The sequence below is a fragment of the Acipenser ruthenus genome, chromosome 31 (assembly GCF_902713425.1).
Source record: "Acipenser ruthenus chromosome 31, fAciRut3.2 maternal haplotype, whole genome shotgun sequence".
Taxonomy (NCBI): domain Eukaryota; kingdom Metazoa; phylum Chordata; class Actinopteri; order Acipenseriformes; family Acipenseridae; genus Acipenser; species Acipenser ruthenus.
In genome coordinates, this window is record NC_081219.1 from 10,665,828 (window position 1) to 10,690,711 (window position 24,884).

The following is a 24,884-nucleotide window of genomic DNA, read 5'->3' on the forward strand; positions in this document are numbered from 1 at the left end:
GTAATACCCTGGCGGGATGCCAATCACTTGGCTGTCCAACACTTAAGCAATTTAATGTTCTTTTTTACAGGTCATGAAATTATTTAGAAAACAAACTGTTAAAGACCTCTCCGACTGTTTTAATTCGAGCTAATCATGACTAAATGATTACAGGTTTGCCAGTCCTTAGCTTAGTGGTTGACGCCTGAGCATGCTTATAGATTTTAATTTACTGTATATTGTAGCATTGAACCATTGAGATGTAACTTATTCTGTTTATTCACTCGCAAGTGAATAGAACATTTCAGGTATTGCAACAAAATACTAACTGCTGACTTGTATGTTGTTGATTCCCTTTGAAATCGATCAAACTCAATGTGCTGTCTAAGGTTTGTGACATGTTTGTCTTCTAAAGAGCTGGTCATCGATGTATGGAACATAAGATTTAAATAAAAATAAATTAAAAAAATCCTACAGCACAAGTAGTGTTCCATATATAGACGCTTCGATCTGGTCCAGCCATGCCTAGTTAATGAGACCTGACATGTTCAGAATCCAAAATGGCTGATTCTTGGATTAGAATAGTCTTGGTTTCCTCAACTGACAACAAGCTAGCTAGCAGTGTGAAAAGTAGACCGATGCAGAAAGTCCTGATGGGCACATAGTGTTTGGCTGTAGATACAAAGTTACTGCTGCACTGAGAAACGCCAGAAGAATTTCCAGCTAGTCCATCACTGGCTGAGCAGAAGGTTTGCTTCAGACAGCAAACAAATGACAGCATTACTCTGTTATCTAAACTGATCAGGGCTGAGCCTTGTTTGGACAGGGGAATTGTTTCAGTAATAGAGGGTATAATGACCAACAATAAAGATACTGAATTGTTGTCAAACCCAAGACTATTATTACGTCAATTCATGTCACAGGAGCAAGGGCAGCGTGGAGGATGAACCTCAGGAATTGAAATAGAAGAGAAGTGCTTTGTGACTTAGAAAAGGAGGTGAGACCGAACCAGTCGGCCTCCAGGACTGGGGAACCTAACATGGTCTGGCGCATAGAGAACCTTCATGGCAGAGGATGAGGCCAGCAAGGCTGGAGCTGTAAGGTTGGGAAGTGAGCTTCACTTGCCCCCAGAGGGAGACTTTAGCAGAGGTGGAGCAGCAAAGTGGAGGAGGAAGGGAGGATGGAGGAAACGAAAAAGCAAGACAGAGAATGAGGGCGTGGCTTAGGGTTTAAATAGGGAGATTGACAGATATTTTGGCAGGACAGAACAGGGGGTGGGGCTAGCGCTGTAGCTCCTGCACCCTGAAGCACACGCTAAGGTTACAAAACTGCTGTACTCCTCTACTTGTCCCTTTTATCTAATCAGAAAGAAAACATTTTATTAAACACGCAGTACCCCACACAGTTCTACAGCCTGGTGTAATTGTATCAGTGATTTTGTGTCCGTTAGGTACAGCAGAGCTTAGAAGTAGGTTCAACTGTCTAAACATGTGTTTTATAACAGTAACATATATATATATATATATATATATATATATATATATATATATATATATATATATATATATATAACATTTGAAATGATTGATACTGTATTTGGCCCTATTTGCAAGGCTTTATTACTATATTGGTAATAGACACCGTTAGAACAGTTTGTGAATGTCAGACTGTATTTTATGTATATATATATATATATATATATATATATATATATATATATATATATATATATATATATTCTTTACACATAGGGCTGCATAAATTGTTTTGGGTTATCAAATGGGCTAGTTTTACATCAGGGTTAACCTTTTAAAAGCTTCCATTGAGCATCCATCACTTTAACCACTGATCTGTCCTGTCCCCCCACCCCAACCTTTGTTTGATTACTTTCCAGTCTATTAATTAGAAAAATGCCCCCGAGGATTTGGGTAATAACCTTGCTGTAGTTTATAGCTTGGAGAAGTACACTGAAACTGCAGTCAGAAAGAGCATTCTTCTGTTTCCCAAGAAAATCTGGATAAAGTTAAAAGCTTAGGGAATAAAATTGCAATTTTAGCAATGTAGCATTACCACTTACTCCTGTGAAATGAGGGGGAGATGAAAGGAGACACATGACTGATAGAGGTTGTCTGGATTCCTAATAATTCACATGGTTTTCCTCTTAAGCCAAGCCATCCTAATATTATTCTCTATTAGATATGCTCTTGCAATGCAGAAAACCTCTGGTTACTGCTGGTTTTTAATGAAAAATATTTGTCAGTGGCTGGAAGGTTGACTTCACTTCACAAGGAGAACAAAGCCTAAACAATGACTGTACTTTCCCTCAAACGGAAGAATACAGAAACAAAAAATGCATCACAAATACAAATTAAGCACAAATAAAGTGCACATGTATCTTCATTGACATCTAATTGCAGTAGCTGTGGGCAGTAACAGAGAACACAATAAGGAGCAGTTGTTCCTTGCTATATTCCAGTAGCTGGTGGATATTAAATACTGAACAACTGTATATTACACCACATTCTTAGACGCAATTCATTTGACTTGCTGTTGGTTCATTTTTTATTTGATTACCTTAATTCTTATTTAAAGGGAGGCTGTTTTAACAGATTGTTAATTGCCTTGTGGTAGTGTGAATGCAGTTGACTTCTAAGTTATTCAAGCATCACTGTTTGTATCTTTGTGACTTTACAATTAACAGATTTCTTTCCGTTTGGAATTAACGCTAATCGGCTCACAGCGCCTTTAAGGTGAGCGGTGTGCAAATCAGAATATTTGGCATGTCGCTTTTATTTATTTGCCCAACAGCTTCCTCTTCTCGGATTTAATCCCGGTGTTGGAAGTAGGCTTAAAGGGCTAGTTTGTTAGATTGCGAGAGTCGAGCTTTGTTCAGGAGACATGGGTAATCTGCCAAGACACAGTCTCTGCCAACATGGATTAGCTCAGAGACCGTATTCACAAAGCAGTTACCACCATGCTGAATTAAAACATTGATTTTAATGAGTGAATATGACAGTTAGCTTGTAGAATGTGCCTTTGAGATGCAAAGGTATACATATGCACTGTATGCAGGTGAACCAATTTGTAATTAAATAAAATAATCATTAGTGACATTTTTTTTGTTTTTGTTTAATGACAAAATTTAAGAGTAAGTAGCGTCATACGGCCCCACGTGTTGCTACAACTGTTTAAATAATGTCCCTGTAATTTTTCTTTTCATTGTTAACATCCTGAAAACGTTTTACACTTATAACTTTAAAGTCTGTTTCAAAGCTCTTTGCCAAATGGCTGCTAATATAAGCAGATTATGCAACTATAGGTAGGTAGCAAGTGGTTCTGCTATGTCTGGTTAGGCAATCTGAGGATATTAAAGATACTGTTTTTGCAGACTGGCATCAAGCGAGGTTGTGGTGGAAAATGTGACCACTTTGCTTGGTGTGTTCAAATGATTTCTGTGCTATTCATTTGATGACATGTCAAGCATCGAAACCACATTGGCCCACTTGTAATAAAAATAGTTGAGTGGCAAAGTACCAGAACTGCAAACTACAAAAGGACTAGTATAAGTGTATACTGGTATGCCCTTGCGCTATACGTTTTTGCTGCTGTAGTTCTGCTGAACTTTTATAATCCAAGCATTGCAGGTGTGTTCGCCTAATGAAAGAACTACAGCAACGATGTGTGTACAACTGATGCTTGAGAGAATTTTGAGGGATTTCTTTTTTGTATATATAAATGTTTTTTCTGTATCGGGTGCTGTGTTTGAATTTTAAGTTCAAGCCATCAGGATTGTGTAATAGCTGGCCCTGTGCAGTATAGAGCTGTGTCGTGATAGAACAGAGGGTTAACCTTGCCCAGAGTATTTGCAAAGCAGGAACAAACCCAGCGTGCTCACGTTACAGTACTTTGTGATAATTGTTTTGTGTTACAAAAGAAGAGAGGATTAAGTAAAACCTGTTTTTGTTGTTCGTTTTTTTTTTGTTTTGTTTTTTTATTTCATGTGAAGTGTGTTTGGGTGGACCTGTCTCTGGCTGCCCTGCCATTGAACTCAGAGATTTCATAAAAATCAATGGATGGCCACTGTATATCACAGCAAATAACCATTTAATGTGAGAAGTAATTGATAAACAGAAAACCTATGTAAACGTTTCACCACCTGCCTTCTTCAGGTAGCAGAGATAGAATTCAGCTCCCAGTTGGAATGCAGACTGATGATGCTGTTTGTATATTTGAATTTAAAATGAATCCTTCCATTCTCTCTCTCTCTCTCTCTCTCTCTCTCTCTCTCTCTCTCTCTCTCTCTCTCTCTCTCTCTCTCTCTCTCTCTCTCTCTCCCTCCCTCCCTCCAGTTGGGAAATGATTGGATTTCATGAGAGCCATGTTTAATCATGATGCATTCTAATAAAAAAACCAAAAGATTTATTTCAACCCCTTTGAAAGATTTAGTGGTATTTATGCTGGCTTTGTCAGACCAGGCATGTTTCTAGCTGAATAATACAATAAAGTGGACTTGGGCAGAATTTCAACAGCCTGTTTTATTGTTTTAATTTGTGAGAAAACCATGTCAATATGAATATGAAGTTATAGGAATACAGGTGGCAATAGGTAATAGGATTATTAACTACTATTGGTTGACATTGGCTTGTGTACCATGAGGTTGTTTGTGCGCACACAGCCTTCACTTGTTGGGAAGAGGAGGAGGGATATTGCCTTGCTGAATCAAAGAATTACCCTGCTGAATATAAGAATTTCAAAAGTCCATGGTGCTAACATTTATTCCAGTTGATTTTACCTAATATACTGCGAATAATGTTGTGGTCTTAGCACTAAAAACTGTTACTGGCCTGTTTGGCACAACTTTGTTTGCTGGAAGAACAAGCATAGGCCTCAACCTACACTGCAGTTGGGTGGCAGAAATGTCAAGTATCCAAATCGGTCTGTGCTAGCCACAAGAGAAAAGCCTAAAAGAAAAAGATGTAGCCGACAGAGTTTTAATCCAAAATGCGGTTATCTCAGCTTTACAGTCACTACGGTAACTGTGGTAGACTGAAACAGCTGTGATTCTGACCCCGGAAAGTTCACAAGGTTGGAGTTTATTTTCTAACTTAAAAACAGAACTACAAAACAGCCTGTATGGTGAACTAAATCTAATACAATATTTAAAAGCTAAATCCTTTGTCCACCTGGCTTCTCCTCCGGCCAGGTTGTTGTTGTTGTTGTTGTTGTTGTTGTTGTTGTTGTTGTTGTTTACTAAGCTAAGTGCATTCTTTAGGCTTTACAAAGGAAACGGCAATGAGGTAAAATTGTAGCGGCTGCTATTTTTAATTTTGTAATGCCTTATAAAAGACTACTATGGTATACAATGGTAAAAGCGTAGCAAAGCATAGTGAAAGTATGGAAAAGCAATGGTAAATCACAGTGTGGTGTGGCAGAAACCATGATTAACTGTGATAAAGCATGATAAACATATTGTAGAAACTTGGAAAAGGAATTGGAAAACATGGTAAATACTGTTATTATAGGGAAGCAGGGAGTGGTTTCTATAAGCTTGGTCTTTAGACTTTTTCCCTAAAGACAAGGTCTAAATGAGTGATTTACCATGCAAGGCCTGACACCCCTGTCAAAGCTGCCCCAACAAACCCTAGAAACCAAAAGATTCAATCAGTTTCCCTCCTTGTACCTCACTAGTAATGTGGCGTGTTACCAAGCAGATGGTTCAGGCTCAGCCTCCCAACAGAAAAAAAAAGACCACTTTGCACTAATTTCAATGCGAGATCCCAAATGTCTTTTTTGGGGTTAACAGATTGCTATGTCTGCGGATAATGCCTGCCATTTTCTTTTAAATGGAAAAAAAACACTGTAGCCAGATGGTGGTTATGCAATCATTTAAACAAATTAGATATTCGCTGGCATGTCATTTGTCTAAATCCCCCTTAGGGGTCGCTGTGCACTTAATCTCCTACAGAGAGACGCTTGAAGCTGGCCTGACCAGGTGCCCATGTTAGTAGTAGTTGTAGTGATTTGCCATGCAACTCCTGACACCATATGTCATCTTTTTTTCCTTCCCAGCCTGCAAACACAGACGACATTGAAAGACTGGTAGAAGTAAATCATCCCTCTTTGTCTTAAACACAACCTTGGTTCTCCTGCGTTCAATGGAAACCATGTCAGCACATGTCTAGAAAATACAGGGTTTGCAGTAGCTTTACTGGAATTTAATAGTGAGTCATGATTGTTCTTAAGCAGATAAAAGAAAACACTTTGCTGTGGAATGCATGCCAGTGTTAAATAGCTAACATTGTTTGATATATCCAACCACAGTGTGGCCTATACACATCCTCTACTGGGTGCGGAATATAAACCTAGTAGGCCTATTAAACTGTCATAAATAAGCGCCATTCGACAATCCCTTCAAAAGCTATGGTCACAAACCTTTGGAGTGGTTTCTTTACAAGTTTGTCCTTGGTGGGTAAATGTACGGATATACCAGTAGCATGTTTCTACTGCAGAGGACAGTCCTGTTCCTGCTACATGCAGTGCAGGGTCCTGATTTAAAGCTTTGCTCTATCAGTCCAGGTACTGAAGAGGGGAAGCTCCATGTTGAAACATTTACTGCTCACTCTGTTGGCAGTCCCTCGGAGTCATGGGTGGTCCTTCCAGGGTAGGGCTGTGTGTGTGTGAAGCTGCCACTCCCCAGAACTGTATCTTTTCTGCAGAGGTCTTGCACATTTTACAGGACCCAAACTATAACTTTGCATCAGCTAATTTAGTTGTTTGTGGATACACTGGGAACAAGTGTTTTTCTTGAGTTTTATGCTAATTTTATTTGTCTAGGTCATGGGCAGGCAGCCATTGCTTTTACATTATTTTCCCATTTCAAGGCCAGACCGCACTATAATATAAAACAGTTGGATTCAAGGGTATTTTTAAAAATAGAGTGAGGTCCAAAAAGAGTTGATGTATGTTAATGTAATGTACATACAGTAGATAACAATGTCAGTGACACAGTTACTGGTGAACTAATGCTTAAAAATACAGCCCCAAGATATAGAATAGAAAAACAAATAACACCCTGCCCTAATATCTGAATTACCTTCTTGTTTATCTCGGAAAGTCTTTTGTGCAGGGACTTCCCTTCTATATTGAGCAAATTCTAGCCAAAAAAAAAGATTCATTCAGCTCCTTTTGAGCATTTGTTATCTACAGCTTGCAGGCTCTGCTAAATAGTTATTTGAAAGCCGTTCCCCATTCTCTCCTGTCTGTGTGTCTCAGTTTGTTCAACTGTCCCTCACAGTTGTCCCTCGTGTGCAGCGGGGTCTCACTCAAGGGGGATTACCATGCTGTTTAAAAAAGAGCCCAGTTTATTTCCATGTAGTCCTTTAATGAGAAGGGTCAGCAGTGAACACACCAGGGTAAACAGCGCAGGGAGGGTTTCAAGGGTTCCCCAAAGTTACAAACACATAGGAAATAAATGACATTCATAAGACTGGAATGCCTGTGAAACCTTGTTTTTTTTAATGTAAATGTGTGTGTGTGTGTGTACAGCATAACAACACTACATCCTTAACATGATGAATACAAAGAAGAAAACAAAGAATAAGCCATGAGCACTGTGTTTTAACTGGTCAAATTCAGAGTGTCTTTTACAGCAGCCAGGAACCCTGTTTCCCATTTCCAGTTAGGTTGACCAGGCACATTTTTTGTAATTGTGGTGTTTGTACCTTTTGAGGTTATACTGTGTACAGTATCTGTGTTTCTCAGCAGAACCCGTCTAGGAAAAAAAAACATTGTAATCTTCCCAAGTTTTCCTAAAACAAACAAGGGCATTGCTGGGCCCAAATTTAATACACATCCAAACTTTTTTTTTGCGGCTACCCTTTTCAAAAAAGGGTAATTTGTTTATTTGTTGTGGGGGTGTTATGATCCCTAAATCCTAGATACAAGAATCTGTGCTTATAAGCATCTGTATCATATGGTGTACAGTGCTGAAAGTTGAGCTGGGCTTGTTTTTCTTTACACTGGGTGGTGGTGGTGGTGGTTGTAGTGGGGGAGGGGAGGGGAGTGGAGGGGAGGGAGGTTCCATATGAAACCTAGCCAGTTTCTTGTATTCTCGTTAGCTGACTTTTGTCCGATCCTCTCCCTTACACTGTGTTTTCAGGAAATGTTCCTAAGGAGTCCAGGATACGGAGTAAGTGTTTAACTTGGCACTGGTGGGAGACATGCGACCGGGTGAATCGGGACGGGAGAAGGGGGGGTCGTCCTTTTGTCAAAGTTTTTTGTTTTGTTTTGTTTTGTTTTTTGGCAGCTATTCTTGTTCTGGGATTGCAACGTGCTGTGGGTTCCGACAGTGACATTAATAAAATCGGAACCAAGTACTTGTGGAAACAGGACATATTGTTATTGTAAGCCGCAGTTTAATTGATGGATAAATCATTTTTATTTCAGTGTTTATTTAGACTGATTTGGCCAGCTCAAACAGTGGTATAAGTGTAACAATTCCAGTCATTTCCAGCAGTTTCTCAAAACCAGGTAGTGGTTTAAAAAGTGGGGCATGAAAATTCAGCTTGTGCGGTTTTAATATACTGTGCTTATGTGAGAAAACACAACGGTTTTAACAGGGTAACTTAATGGGTATCAAAGGTTGAAGATCTAGCTTGTCCCAAGTAGGGCTTTTTACGTCCACAATATACTTATACTATGAAAAGTATTGTGAATTGTGTAACTAAACTCTACACTGCTGATAGAGTACACCTGATTTTATTTTTATAGATGAGCTGGTGATGATTTTGTGACCATTGTTTGATTGAAAGATTGAAACTGTGCTTTGTTTGTTATCTTGCAGACTCTTCACAAATGAACTCCATCTCCTTGAGTTCTCCGAATTCTCATCGGGGCATGAACACGTCCTCTCTCCATCCGTCCCTGATTGGGGCAGGGATCAGCCCCTCCTCCCTGGGCTCCTCGGGCCAGCTGCACTCTCCCATCAGCACTTTGAGCTCCCCCATGAACGGGATGGGCTCTCCCTACTCCGTCATCAGCTCTCCCATGGGCCCCCACTCGATGACCGGCCCCTCCACCCCCGGAATGGGCTTCGGACCCAGCCTCAGTCCTCAGGTGAGCCCCTGGGCACACTGCCTTACATGATCCTTCATGATGAAGAACCAAAAGCACTTCTACACTCCTGTCAATTCCCCTGCAGGGCCATGGACTTTTTTGGTTGTATTACTAATTTGAATATACTGTACATTTGAAATAACGCAGGTGGGTAGTTACAGTAGTGGATCTGGTTGATGTGCTTTATTGTTGGTATGAATACATGTGCCTCATGTAAGCTTTGCTTTATGAAATGCAGTAAAGCATGTAGGCATGACGCACAGTGAATTATTGGGAACTATGGTAAAGCTTGGTATAAAAACTTGGTTGACGGTGGTAAAGAACAGTAAGTGTATAGTACAAGCATGGGAAACTGTAAGGTTTTTAACAATAGTCATTTCATCGTATTGCACATCATTTCAAAGTTAATTGAATTGGAAACACCTGAGGCATTTAGCACACCGAGATCACATTTCAGCTTACTTTGTTTTAGCTCTAGTGTTCTGTTCTATATCAAATCTGCAAGTTTTAACTCAAAACAATCTGAAAGACTGGAGGACTAATGGAAAGTGTTCGGTTGGCAGGTGCTTCCTTGTTCAAGAAGAATGAGGACTGTAAGAGAACGCTGCTGCCTCGCTCTCTCCTCGTCAGTGAGGGTTAAAGAAAATCTCGACCCTGGATTTAACGGTGTAGTTGCAACTGCAGTTGTTACTATTCCTTTAAATCCATTGGGCAGCCTGGGCCTGGCCATTTTGAAGTGATAATCCTGAAGGACACTTAAAAAGGTTGCGCTCTGATGGCTTTTGCCACCTGTCCCCAGTCTGGCGCTATTAACCTGCCATGCCTAGGAGGAACAGCGATGGCAAACCAGGCCGGAACGAAGTGGCATTTTCACAGCCGCATGACTAATCCTTCTTATAGACACTTTAATATTCCAACTGCCGCCTCGCGTTTCCCTCCAAGAGGATGTGCTCGCAAGGGACTGTTGTCCCTGGAGCACCTAGTGGCACAGAGTTTCTAACTATACTGGACTGGAATACATTTCTGTTGTGAGCTCCTAGCTTTAATCTGGGCAAAAAAATGTATCTGAAAAAATGAAAGTATCATTTTGTAATTTGTTCTGAATTAAAGGTGTAGTGTCCCATATGTTTTAATAGTTACTTTTTAAGTTGAAAATATTAGCATTTTATATATATCTCTGTAGTGCAGAGGGGAATGAAGGCTTAAAAGGAGGAAGAAAACGTCTGTGTCTGTAGCAGAAACAACATTTAGGAATATAAATAAACTGAAAAACCAATAAGGTCTGATTTCTGATGTAGAATGCACGATGTAGAACGTCACTTCACTTAATGTCACTTTTGAATCATATATTAGAATAAAATTGAACATTGATAATTTTAGGATTGAGACAATTAAAAAAAAAAAAAAAAAAAAAAAAAAAAAAACATAATTTTGATCCTTTATTTAGCATTATGTCATCAAAGAAACTACTGGCAGCCGTAATAAGTATTTCAAGTTACATTTTGAAATGTCACATTTTTAAATTTTTGTCAGTTTTTCTCATTAAGTACATGGAAAACCTACAAACCTACAAAATGTTATTTGTCAGATTTCATTCGACTTTATGAAGCAAAATATAGGACGATGCAAAAATTGTGGCCATAGCTGTATATGTAACAACTCATTTATACACAGACACCGAACATGCATACCCGTGCATAAGCATAAGCAAGCACACACATTCCCCCATATGCAAACCAGTTTAACACACACATACACACAGAGGTAGAATATATATTATTATTATTATTATTATTTATTTCTTAGCAGACGCCCTTATCCAGGGCGACTTACAATTGTTACAAGATATCACATTATACATTATTTCACATTATACAGATGTCACATTATTTTTACATACAATTACCCATTTATACAGTTGGGTTTTTACTGGAGCAATCTAGGTAAAGTACCTTGCTCAAGGGTACAACCGCAGTATCCCCCACTGGGGATTGAACCCACAACCCTCCGGTCAAGAGTCCAGAGCCCTAACCACTACTCCACACTGCTGATCCACACTATAAACATGGAGACATAAGTACTCATGCATTCACTCAAGCACACTCCACTCACATACAATATAAATGCAATCTACTTCCATACACACATACAGACACACTCTTGTTTGGGGCAAGTGTTGGAATTCAGCCCCCTCCCTCCCCCCAGCATCCAGGGTCCCGGGATGGCCCTGATTAGTGAAGCGCACAGGCCTGAGTCACAAGGTGGAGTGCTTCTGATGGAAGGTGATTTGAGTCAGACGGCAGATGCCACTTGCAGTTAACACTCGGCTCGCTGGCTTTTTAAAAAAGCACCCGGGTGGAAAGAGGCTGCGGATTTAACCCTCCAAGAGGCAGGCGGACGCCCTATCGCTAAACATCTTCCCTGCTTGTGCTGACCGATAAAGAAGGCCAGTTTGCATTTTTTAAAAATACTGTGGCACATCAGCTACACAGCTTGCTTATCGGAGGTAGCAGTGAGGGGCTCTGTTCTTGTAATCTAAATTAAACAAAGAAGGATCTAACTATTGTTGTTGTTTTTAGATTATTGTTCTAGGAACTTCCCTGGCATTTTATATATTTTCACAGACAGAAATACGCAAGAGCTTTTCCCGTGGGAATACTTAGCATTTACCATGGTTTGCCAAATATATATTCATACTTTAATATACCATACCTATCACGACTTTACGATGCTTGCCGATGCTTTGACATGCTTTCACCCAGCTTTATTACACTTTGCTATGCTTTTATTATAGGAAATGTTTATAAGGGTTACTCCTACACTTCCTTCTATTACAAATTCTAAGAGCCATATTCAGAAATAACACACGACTGGTAGTGCTCCTTTAAGTGTGCTTTCCCAATATGATAATTCATGAACTTACACTCCAGTGTTTTCGCTGCTCTCTATCGCCTGCCTACTTTATTTTTTTTTCCATTAACACCATGCTGGATTAATGAGCAGGGCAGTTTTAATTACAGGAGATTGCGTCTGTGATTTATATATTTATACAGAAAATCAAATGAATACAAAGCTACAAAAGACTCTGTTTTCAGAGCAGAGGTATTGCGCACTGTGTGGATATTGAGATCCAGCCAGGAAAGGAAAAAAAAAAAAAAAGTATTTTGAGAAGATTGCCTGGTGCTTTGGGATCGAAGGGTTTTAAAGTGCTTTTTTCAGTTTCACGAAATAGTTCTTATTTTGGGAAACTTGCATTCTCAGAATTACTTAATCATGCATTCCAAGTGTCTGGTATCTAGCTGGACAGTTCTGTGCCTAGTACACATATTACTTTTTCCTTTGTTTCCTTAGTCACAACATTTGTACCAAAAAGTAATCTCAAAATAATCATTCCGTTTCTACATTCTAATGGTTAAGCATTCAAAAAGGTTATTCAGGAATGTTATTTCAAAGAATACAGCTTCACATTTACAAAAATGTATTTAATCCATTTCATCAGACTTTAAAAAAAAAAAAAAAAAAAAAAAAAATGGACATCTCGCCCAGTTAAAGCACTGCCGCTTGGACGGCGCCAGCAGGGCTGATCTCTGTTCTCCGGGATCGGTAGCCCGCTCACCTCTGCTCTGGATTGCTCGGCTCGTAAAAGCTATTTTGGCTTTAGGCTTGTGAGATCGGAGGACGCTCACACGCCCTCCAAATGTCTGTGCCATTAATTGGACATTCCAAATTGAGGGAAAATAAATAAAAATAATAATTGGTCACTCTAAATTTAAAATAAATAAATAAATAAATAAATAAATAAAGTCTGCATGTTGTTTGTTACAAATATTTCCAGTTTTAATTTTCCTTTCATAAAAAAGGGACAACCATTATACTTTTTGAAGCCAAATTTACTATCTTACAAAAGAGAGAATCCTTCCATCAATAATAATAACAATGATAAAATATCTAAAAATGACAGTCCAAGTATGGAAATATTATTGCATAGCAGTTTTGCCCAGTTCAGATTTTAATACAAGCTTGATTAGCCGCACTGTATAGGTAACAAGCTCAGGTGTCTTATTAAACTCATAGTAAAACCAGGAATGGGAGTCTTATTTCCATCCCTGCAGTCAGAGCCTGTGTACATTGTTAATCTTGGGAGCTGTGTTTGCAGGCTCTGTCTCTGTAATGCCCACACATGAAGCTGCTAAACCTTTTCTGCCTGCAGTTTGGTTTTTTGTTTTTTTTTTCTGTCATTTGCTTTTCATTGTTTGGACTGTTCCCTAAAACCACACACTGGTGTTTGAACTGAGGCGCTGCCAGGTTTGCACAAATCAGTCTCAGAGCTTTGTGCATGTATTTGAAGTATTAGCGCTGATTGCCTGGACAGACTGGAATCATGAATGGCAAACTTAAAGGGTGAAATTCAATCTCTGTTACTTGAAGAACAAGAAGCAACCATCCTAAAAAGTCCCTTCACATAGGTAATAATAATAATAATAATAATAATAATAATAATAATAATAATAATAATAATAATGTATCTGTAGCTTTAATGGGGTCTCTTTTAATTTGTAGTGCTTTGTAATATTTTTCCCCAAAGTTCTGGCTTGTGAGGCTGGATTTAAAAAAAATAATAATTTGATGAGTAGCTATGCATTGTATCATGGACATTGAAATGGACATTGTAATGTTTTATTATGGAGGGAAGAATAGTAATAAAAATAATGATACATCTAGCTTTAAACATAAAAATGTAATAAAACATGAAAATACTTCAACAAAAGTAATTTTAACAAAAGTTTTTCTCTATGTCTCGGTAAATAAAATGATGATAATAATAATAGGATGACAGTCAATATGGCATCCACTGATTAGAGGATTGGCTTTAGTTTTTGTATTTTTCCCTATTAAATAAAAACAAGTTGTGTACAGTATGTACTATGAGGATGATGAGAAAAACTGATATGACGGAACAACATTTTTGTAACTTCCACATTGCACAAATTACTTAATCTTTCCTTCCTCTTGCACTGTTAGTATGAGGCAGCCTAGCCTGTCTGTCCCTGTATATTTATTTCTTAGTATGGTCATACGGGAGACACATATTCAGCACTAAAAATACATTGTGGTTTATTGTTTTGTATTTAAAAAGAAAAAAAAAAAGATTTCAAAGACAATCTCGATTCAATAAAGCGTTTGTGTAATGTGTAAATCTGTGATTCGTATTAAACACTTTATATTTATTTGTTTCAATACATTTAACCTGGAAATGTAAACATAGTGCTGTTTCCAATGAGGTCTGGAAGCACAAGACAGTGCTAAATCATTCACTGACACACAGAGATAAAAGACTATGTAGACACTCGCACACTATTATAATCCTGCCGTAGGGAGCAAATAGTAACACTTGGCTTTGGGTTTTACACATGGCTAAACCAGGTGTGTTTCGTTACTTCAGACAAAGTTTATTCCAGGTTTTTTAGCTGTGTGGAAGATTTGCTCTCCCTCTCGCTTTTAAATATTTAACAAGTGCATATTTTCAGAACATGAATAGTTTTGATAATTTAAAAAGGTTTTATTAGTATAAGAAAAGAGTTTCTTGCGGATGACATTAATGACCGTATTACACGTGTGTACAATGTAAACAAACTGGAAAGCCAACATGTGCTGTACGAAGTAAGATACATTTCAGAGGAATGTAGTGAACGGTTACCTAGAATCACATTTCAGTTTCAAAACTAAAATGATTGTGGGACACTACAGCATGAAGTGCCAGTTCCTTTCCTTGTTTTGACTGATTATCAGCTGTGGGCAAATGGATTTGAACCTATGACCTTTGGCAGCACTACCTGTGAACTCAGTCACTAGGCCACACAGTCATGTGTTTGTTTATTATGAGGCTCAAGCAACAGTGAGATTTATTTTTATTTTTATTTTTTTAATGAGAAATGTATTACTGACATTAGCGGTTTTAAAACATATGCCGTACATCAAAGACAAGTTATAAAACACTATAAAAATGAGTCTCCTGTGTGTGTTTTAGTCCCCCATTGCGTTTGCCAAATGCATAATTGCAAGGGCACACTGCTTGCCACTGAATTAGTGGAATTTGCTCTGGATTAAAATATAGGCGACAGACCCATTTTGACAATGTTTATGAAAAGCATTTTTGTTGTGTTAGCTAGTTATTTACCAGCTGTTTGAGCCGGAAGTGAGCGAAAGGAAAATAAGGTACTGTTAGTGAATTATGGCCTTGGCTTTCTCAGACTCTTGAGACTTCGAAACAGGGTTAATTAAGAAAAGCTGTTTTTTTGTTTTTTTTCCCCCTGTATTCAGATGTGGTCAGATCTTTGTGAGAGCAGGAACAGAAAGGAAACTAACCGATCGTATTTCAAATAAATTCCTCAACAGCTTTTCACTTTTTCGTTATTAACTCTCAGAGTGCCGTCTCTGTGCAGTTTGATAACTCTGGGGAGGGCTCTGCTTTTGTGCAGTGAGGTTCAATGGTAGGAGCACGTTTCTTAACATTCAGAGGTATTGGGTCCAGCCAGGCTTTATGAGAAACAAGTTGTAAGTTCAGAGGTCATCAAAATGGGTATTTATGCACGCTTCAAGACACCTTCCCACTATTTGGTGGTTCTTCACAGTTCTTCTTTTAGATGCACACAACACCTACACTGGAAACCTTTTCCACCTCACATGTGGTTTATCAGTCACAAATGGAGGAAACACCTCCACAGAATGTGGTCCACTTGAGACGGAAGGGCCCTATTGTTATTTGTGCTCTAAACGCATACAGTACCAGCACAACACCTTCCTGGCTGTGTGTTGGTTTTAAAAGATAGTTCCCATTAGGATGAGCATCAGATAGAGAAAGGTAGCGGTATGGTATAGACCAGAGCAGGGACTGAGCTTTTAAAGGACTTGTATTCACTTGTTTATTGTGGTAGAGGAATGGGTGGCCTGACTGCACTGTGCGGAGCTGCTTAATGACCCATGGTTACAAGCCCTTATCTAAAAGAGACTCTGGGGCATGTGATTGTTGTAAATTATAGAATCTCCCCACCCCCATAGGGCAGTGTACAGCACCCGTGTATCCGTGTCTATTATTATTATTATTATTATTTATTTCTTAGCAGACGCCCTTATCCAGGGCGACTTACAATTGTTACAAGATATCACATTATTTTTACATACAATTACATTATTTTGTACACATTATTTTTACATACAATTACCCATTTGTACAGTTGGGTTTTTACTGGAGCAATCTAGGTAAAGTACCTTGCTCAAGGGTACAGCAGCAGTGTCTTCCACCTGGGATTGAACCCACGACCCTCTGGTCAAGAGTCCAGAGCCCTAACCACTACTCCACACTGCTGTCTAAAAGCAATGAGCACCTCTTTATGCAAAAATAGTCTTAAGCGTTAAAGAATACATTTTAAGGATGTCATATGGGAAACGGACAACCACCTGTAGCAATTAGGGTGCCACCAGAATATTCTGCAGTATAGTGGGGGTTAGCATAGTGCTCTGTAAAGACCCAGCAGGTGTTAACCCCCCCCCCTCCCCATGCTGCTTAATGAGCCCATTTTCTGCCTGTGAAGTGTCTGAGCCCAGGTAATTAGTCAGCTTTGTAATATTCTTCAGCTCTGGGATATTCAAAGCAGTGGAGGGTTAAATTAATGACATTGCATTGTGCAATAAAGGGTGACTCTGCATTCTCATTCTCCAGATTAGAGGCTGCGTTAGCATTTTAATTTGGCACCAGATGCTGAAGTGGCAATATTGTGGGAAGGATATGTACAGATATAGTCTCTGGTGTCAGTTTTACCACTTTATAAAAATAAATAAATTGGGAAATTAAAAATAAACAGTGCTGGGTGTTGATTACCAGTGACTAATGTGATATTCATTTGTTAAAGTAAATAAATAAAAGTACCAGCTCTGTAAAGTCAAGAGCATAGTCAAGGCATTAGCCCTTCCAGAATAGCACGGAATGAGAATAAATAACCAGCTGGACGAGACCAAGTAGAGATTTTCCACTTAAATAGAGGGAGCTGGTGTCTAGCCACACATATGTTCTGGCTTAGTGTTAATGACGATCCAAAGAGTGGCACGTGAGGGAGTGAGGAGGACATCTGTTGCTGTATCCTGAACTTCCTAGGCACATACCTGATGGGAATCTGGAGGCAGGGGATCCTGAACAGATAGGAGTATAATTAAGCGGGAGTGTTTGGATGGGGGCAAACAAAGTAGAAGCCCTCACTACCTCTACCTCAACTGAAGAGACCTTATGGTGGGTGCATTTCTGGACATTTATGTTGGAGGTTCTTCCATGCTGATTTGGAGGGACCTTCTTCAGTAAGAGAGTGCAGGTCAGTTCCCTTGTGGAGTTTTTGTTATTAGTGAAGCAAACGTTTATGCGGATTGACATGTAGCAACAGTTTATCATAAGTGCACTCTTTACAAATGTAGGAAAAATTTGTATGTGCTGCATGCAAGGTATGTGTGTAGAGGGAGAGAGAAGAAAAAATAAAAAGTTTGTATATATCCGAACAAACCTTTTTTTTTTTTTTTACATTCGAAGTCAAGGAAAAAAAAAGTCTCTGTCCGTCAGAAATGATTTTATCTGTGTGAGATTTTATATATATTGTCGCGGAGGCCGGCAGTCAGATTTACTGTGCTGGAGCTGCTTCTCGCTTTCCCTTGCTTGTTGCCTGCTTGCCATTGTCACTGCTGCTGCTTTGAGTAGGTGGGCGTGTGCTGCCCACGACATTGCCCCCCACTGATCCGTGCCTGCCAATGGGGCGCCGTGACTGTCAGCTGAGATCAGCCCAGCGTGGGGGGGAGTGCTGCTGTCTTTGCTAAATAAAATAAATTTCTATTATGGAAGAAAAGTTGTACACTTGAATTCTCTCTCTCTCTCTCTCTCTCTCTCTCTTTCTCTCTCTCTCTCTCTCTCTCTCTCTCTCTCTCTCTCTCTCTCTCTCTCTCTCTCTCTCTCTCTAACTTTTTAAAGCTTTTCTGTTTCTTCTGCTTACCGCTTCAGTGTTACACCGGGTGGGGTATAACAACTAAGTGCCGCATAAAACAATTATCAGATGGCTATTAATATATCAGCCGTGCTTTAGTTTATATGAGCAGTAACAGTATTGATTATCAGATGGCTATTAATATATAAGTGTGACTGTTATGTACAGTATGCTGTGTCTGTGCTTTTTCTTGGCATGCTTTGCAAGAACATTTCACCTCAAGTTACAAAATACACTGCAGTGTTTCACAGAAACACATTCCATTTCCGATTTTGTTTTGATGTCTATTATTAGTAATACTAAAAGAAACTTTGAAAACACTGAAAAAGACTTTTAGACAATGGAATGACTGAAATGAATGGCTACTGTGAATAAAAAATACCACAACAATTGGGATTACATTGCCACGATATAGGAAAGGTAAAGTAATGTGTTTCTTTTAACCTGCAAGTTAAATGGCATGAATGGTTGGCATAGCTGTGAAGTTTCCATGTGTCAGTGTATGAGACGCCTCCAAACGGTATTGTCAGATTTTTCTTTGTTTCAAGAAAGTGTGACTTACCAAGTACTTGCTCTCCTAATTGCTGAAGGATGCGTTTATCCTACTTTTCACATGCCTTCTAATCTGCCATGGTGCTTGTCTGTTGCATAATTAAAACAAACTTGTCTTACACAATGATATTGTTCCCTTATTAAACCCATCCCATTTTTATTATGATTGTTAAGCAAACAAAAATGATGTGCTTCCAAGAAGTTATCACATAATCAACATGCTGGGGGGGGGGGGGGGGGGGGTTCTTCATAGCGACTGACCGTTTTGTTCTGTCAACCACAGGAAGACCAGATGGTCAGTGTCAACATACATGACACATTACTGGCATAGGGATGCTATAGAGGAGATTATTAAGTATAGTCCCATCTAGACACACAGATTAGTTTAAGCCCTGTCTGTGTCGGTTGTTCTATCTGTCTGTGTCTGTCTAAAGCACTTCTTATTGGACCTATTATGATGTGGCATTTTTCTTGGACCGTAGGTCAAATAAATATCTAAATGTAACTATTAAAAAAAAAAAAATGTATCTTAAGTGTTGGTAATCCAAATGAAATTATGTATGGACTAATGCAATTTCCTATTGAGCTCATAAGATTTCATTTAAAGGAGAAACCATTTATAGTACAGTGCATTCCACACACTCATATATTAATCCCTAACAAATTCATCTTGAACAGTCACAGAGCTAGAGTTTGCCAATTTATACAAAATATGTTATGGGCAACAGCCTGCCCATATTTATATGCTGTTTGTACCAGAGCCAGGATTGTCTAACAGGAAACGACAACTCTTATTATGCAATGCACAGATACAGCTGCTGATATAGTAAAGTGTATAACTTAGAGTATGTTTTAAAGCTGCAGTGTCCAGTTTTAGAGTAAAGTGATATCTGTAAATAGTTCATAATAAATTGCAGGCTATGAGCTATGTGCTTTTAAAGATGGCAAAGCTAGGCACTTGTAGTAGATTTTGTCCTTGTTACTTTCAGGTTAAGCGTCAGTTACAGAAAATCGGCTAATTGGGCTGTAAGTGGAAGAAAATCTCACTACAGATCCACAGTTTATTAAGGGACGTCAGCTCCACACCCTTCATGGTCATTTTTCAAACCATATTTTAGAACTGGTGGAGCTATTTGCTGGACTAGTTAGATGATTAACAGTGGGCAATGATAGAGAACAATGATAGTGAAACAATTTGAAAATGTAGATGGTAGAAAGTGAGCCCAGCTTGGCCCCTCCCCTGCGTGCTGCACTAAGCCGATGGGCCTCAGTCACTTTACTTGGCAGCTGAAGCAGCAGTGCTGTTACCAGAGGTGTGAAGAGAGGGGAGTTTAACAGGCCTGGATGAAGCAGCTTCTTGTTCGCTTTAAATTGAGCTTGCAATGTTTGCACTCCGCTTTCAAAAGAAAGCGCCTCCATTTTCCTTTCTCCTTTGGTTCACATCCCCTTTCATTCTCCTCACTTTCCCCCAGCTTCCTCCTGCTTTTCCTTGTTTACACTGCTGCCTCTTGTTTCCTTCAGTCCTTCTCCATTGTCCACATTTCCATCTTTATCATCTCCTGTCTCTTATTCCGTTTCTCCGTATAACTACATTCTGTCCTACTATCCCTGCTGGATATATATATATATATAATTAAGTATATGAAGAAACCTGCCAGTCTGTATGTCTCACTTACGTGTTTTAAAGTGCATACTGACCAGTGAATGTGTGTCATGGTATTTTTTTATGACACTGATAGCTTATTTTGTATTTGCAGCCAATAGTAACAATAACATTGACAAAATGGTAAGCAGGTTTCATTGTAAGGAGAAGCTTGTGTCCCGACCAGCTTCAACTCCCTTTAGCCCTCTAGAAAGCCTGTTGTCATACTGTTTCTGTAAGCTGTCCATCGGTTGCCTCTATTGGAGGTAAATGGTTTCCCAGTGGATTCACTAATGCTGCCGACATGCCTTTCCAAAATCTACAGCTGCTTCAAACAGCATCCACAAAATAACAAGGAAGATAAAGAGCAGACAGCTTCCAGATGTGATATTATCTCAAACCAGAGACTTGAGTTTTTGTCCAAAACACAAAGATGAATGCATGGGTTATACTGTTCACTGTAAGATGTTGTTTTTATCTTACAGCCATTTAATCGGCACGCACATACTTAATATGGAGTATATACACAAACAGTACACACGCTAGAGAAGCAGATATGAATGACATGATGAAAGCCATGTAGTCATCCGTAGCTTAAATGTTCAATTATAAAAGACAGCTAAAACTAAACAAACTAGTCTAGAATGTAGGCTTTTCACCAAGGGTCTTTTTGTCTTTTTGAAAGACTTTGAAGTTAGAAGTTACTTGCCTACAAATGTCAATGCAGTCTTTCATGGCCACAGAGAAGGCAGGATCTTGGCACCTAAAGCACAGTGTCTCCTAACACCATGCTTGGGCATTGGGCTTTGCCTGAGGCACCAACTCCTCTTCTGACAAGTACTAATCGGGCCGAGCCTTGAGATCTGATGAGACCCAGCTCTAAGGTGGAGTGGCTGCAGACTTAAAAGGTTTCAGTTGCATTTTCTAAAGCTGGTTCCCAAAGAGGCTGGCGATAGCTGTTTTCATGTCAGCAGTTCAGCAGCTGACTTGATGGCAGCTCTGTTTGCTGCGTCGGCCAAAAGACAATTTCTCCAAATTCCCTGTGTCATTTTCACCCAGGGTTCTAGTTAGCAACCACTATGCTGCTGGGAGGGACGTTACAGTGAACTACAATTATATTCAGAGCTGTTTAGGTAAGCCTCCTTAATCGCCTACAGACTGGCAGCAAAAACCAAGCATGAATGCCCCTTTTTACTAGAGAAGAAAGGGCCACAGGGGCATACAGAGTTGGGTTATTTCCGAAAATAGCTTTGCTGAAGGAAGGCACTTTGGCTCAGGGTTATGTGGATTTGATAGATGCAGTTTTGTTGATGAGGAAACACACGTCAAACAGCCTAGGCTGTGAGAAAACAAACTGTGTTTGCTGTTGGCTGGTAAAAAGACATGTTGAGTCCTTAAGGTGCATTTGTTAGATTTGCTTGTTCTTCAGTTTATTAGTGGAGAGGCAGCCCTCTGTGCTGCGTTCACATATGAACTACAAACTAGACCAAAACAGGACATCAATATTTACAAATAGTAAAGACTGATTTGTAAAATATATTCGCAGTGGAAATTATAAAACGTAAAATTAAAAGGATAACCACTTGTAGTAATGTTCTGCAACCAATAGTCCCAAAAATGAAACAAAGCCTCATCATTGCACTACAGTGCATATGGTGTTAATAAATAAAACTGAAGGACCTCATCCATCAAGAGGTGGGGCGTGACCCTGTTAAAATGCAGCATTGTGCAGTGTGCATGTACTGTTCACCTATCATGCTCTGTGACTTTGCATTGCTTAAGGCTGGCTCAATTCCACACGTGAAGAATTGGGGAGTATCTTTAATAATGTGGCCAGGCAAGCAGTGTACATTTTCTTTACATTTTCTTTTGCTTCAGTTCTGCAGGAAAAAAAATAAATAAATCAGAACACAAATGTTATTAGCACTGCTAAGCCAGCCAGGAAAGCACTTTGGTTTCCTCTTGTATTTTCCATGTATGCTGAGCGTGCTCTATCCTAATGGATTGCTGTACGCATCGTCCTTCATCGTTGCTAAAGAGCACAGTTTGTTTTCAGCAGCTGAAGTGTTATTGAACCTAATTGAGATTATCACTTGCTAGTGTTGTGTCTAGACAGAGGTGTCTCAAACACGAAGGTCGGCCTGTCTTTGTGATATAAGATCTGGGTCTTTTTCAAAAAGCAAGCCTGTCCTGAAGAACTCAAAGCAATTTCAGTTCCTTTCATACAGCGTTTTAGCTCCTGGGTTGAACAGCTGATCCACTGACCTGATTGCAGTGACACTGGTACCCTTCCAGGCTTTCTTTACTGCTGCTGATGGTGGAGTCTTCCAGCCTCCAGTTATTATAGTAACCAGTGTCACTGTCTACAGTACATTGCTTTATACCAACTACTTCATTTTCATATTGTGTCCTTTTCGGGCCATGCAAATGCATAACAACGCTGTCTGTGTGGTTTTGAGCTCTTGTTGCCTGCTGCAGTTACCACACTTACAACACAGTATTCTTTTTAAATAGTGCCTTTTCTCACACTTCAACCTCAATATAATTGACCAGTACTAAAATATAATCGCTCCATTCATGAGTCTCGGAGAGAGCAATGGCCGTGAGTATGCCTGCTCAAGCAATTATATTTGAGGTCTAATTCTGAAGGATCCCATTGGATTTCTTGTAAGACGTGTTGCTGAATATAATGAATCCACCCATAACTTTAAACACTGTCACAAGAGAGAGGAGTTCTAAAGAAGAAACTTCTTAGACACATGTTGCGATGAGATGTCTTTATCAGGGTCTTTATGCTGTGTTATAAATAATACAAACACGTGAACAAAAAGCGATTATATTTGTATGCAGAGATGATAAATTAGATTCAAACAGTAGGATTAAAGTACTAACTGCAACAAACTAAGGGCGTGGTTAATCTCTGTTTTTACAATAAAGCTCTAAAGAGCGAAACACATTTTAGCATTTATACTAAAATAATTTCACATGCACAAAAGTAAAGCAGAATTGATAAAAGTAAATTTACTCAAAATCCACTTCAGTTTTAAAAATCAAGCCCTTTGTACAGTATTTGGTATGTTTTTTTTTTTGTGTGCAAGCTGTCTGGATGTTGTTCAACAGCCTTTTAATAATTATCGTAACATTTTTTTTATTTTTTAAATGTTTGTGGATCTGCACATGCCTATTGCATACCAGGGATCAATTCCCCCCAGTAGAGTTTTCGTAAGATAAAAAAATGATCTTCTTACAAACCTATTTACTTCAGTTTATCTTGTACATTGTTCACCAGAAAAGCTTCTGCTAGCTGTAGAGTCAGGTTACAGCAAAGCAATGCTTTTTCAAAGGTGGCTGAATTGTTAATGAATGTATTATTGGAGTCTTTTGCTTGTATGTATTGTGTAAGCTATGTCTCTATGAGAGCTTTTTTAAAAGGGGGTTATTTATTTTCTGAATGCAGTCTGTATTGTTTCTTGCTTTGGAAGCTGAAAGTCCCATAAGATGAGAAATAATTAAATTAGCTCATTAAAGTAATTTAGGTCAGACCAGTATAAACAGCCATCTGTCCAGTATAGATCTGAAGAGTGTGTTTGTACTGCTCTACCTTAGGGAAGCCTATTCAGCACCGATCATCATCCACACTAACTCTTATTTACGTGCTAAATTGACACGAATATTGGCACACTTTTATGTTTGTGTCACATTCAGGTAGGGCAGCAATATAGAGGAGAAGACAAACAGTGCCTGTGCACAGAAGTGCCCTAAAGTCAAGTATAGTTAAATGTATTTTGTTTTAAACAAAATGTGCTTAAAGCAGTATGGGGGGGGGGGGGGGATAAGTTTGTTAGAGAGCAAGACTAGGCTGGGGTTGTAAAGTTGCACAGCTTTATTAACAGTAAATAGTTCAGATGCAGCAGCATAGTACATTTTGGTCAGCCAGGTGACGCTGTGGCACTGCAGCAAGCAACATCCCATAACTGTAAACACTTGACCTGTGGCGACCTGAGATCTCTTTCAGTCTCCATGACAATGGGGTTATCAGCAATTCAGGGAAAGCACGGAGGAGAGACAACAAGGTTTCAAGTTCTTCTCTCTTCCAGCAGGGTGTGAGGGTTTAGGTGACTATAAACCCTGTGTTGAGAAGTGGGGGCGGGGCCCTGGGAGGGAGTGTGTATGACTTTATCAGAACTCCCTGACTGTGTTACAGCCTTCTAATATAGGAGCCAGCTGTTGGTCTAACAGCATTAATATGTGTATATATAGATGTATCCTCCTGAGTTGGAGAGAGTCCTGGCATGAATCTGTATTTATTGTCCTCAAAGGTTGTGGTGTGCTGATGTAAGTGAACTTGTAATAAAACTCTGTGGCTTGCGGTAGTATTGGAAGGCTGCTGTGAAACTAGGTGTGGTCCATATGTCCGTCATGCAACAGTGCACACTTTGTAGTTGGAAAGAGCTGGGGTTTTAAAATAACATCGGGTGATTTATTTATTTTTTTTTGTTTAAATGGTTTACTAACCTCACATATCGATCATAGATGTTTCATAGATTTTCCAAGCATCAATTAAGGTCAATTAATGT

The 24,884-nt window shown here is 39.2% G+C and overlaps 1 protein-coding gene across 3 annotated transcripts in view; it reads left to right on the forward strand.

The window, feature by feature from the left end:
• The window catches only part of LOC117396884 (retinoic acid receptor RXR-alpha-A), a 110,676-nt gene that overhangs the window by 66,420 nt on the left and 19,372 nt on the right, over positions 1-24,884 (forward strand). For 2 of the 3 annotated variants that reach the window (XM_034909092.2, XM_034909093.2), the window contains exon 3: positions 8,822-9,093. In XM_034909092.2, coding sequence (XP_034764983.2) covers positions 8,822-9,093 — 272 coding nt within the window. Of the gene's footprint in view, positions 1-8,147; positions 8,168-8,821; positions 9,094-24,884 lie in introns of those variants that run through there. The other variant, XM_059005255.1, reaches the window with a different exon arrangement.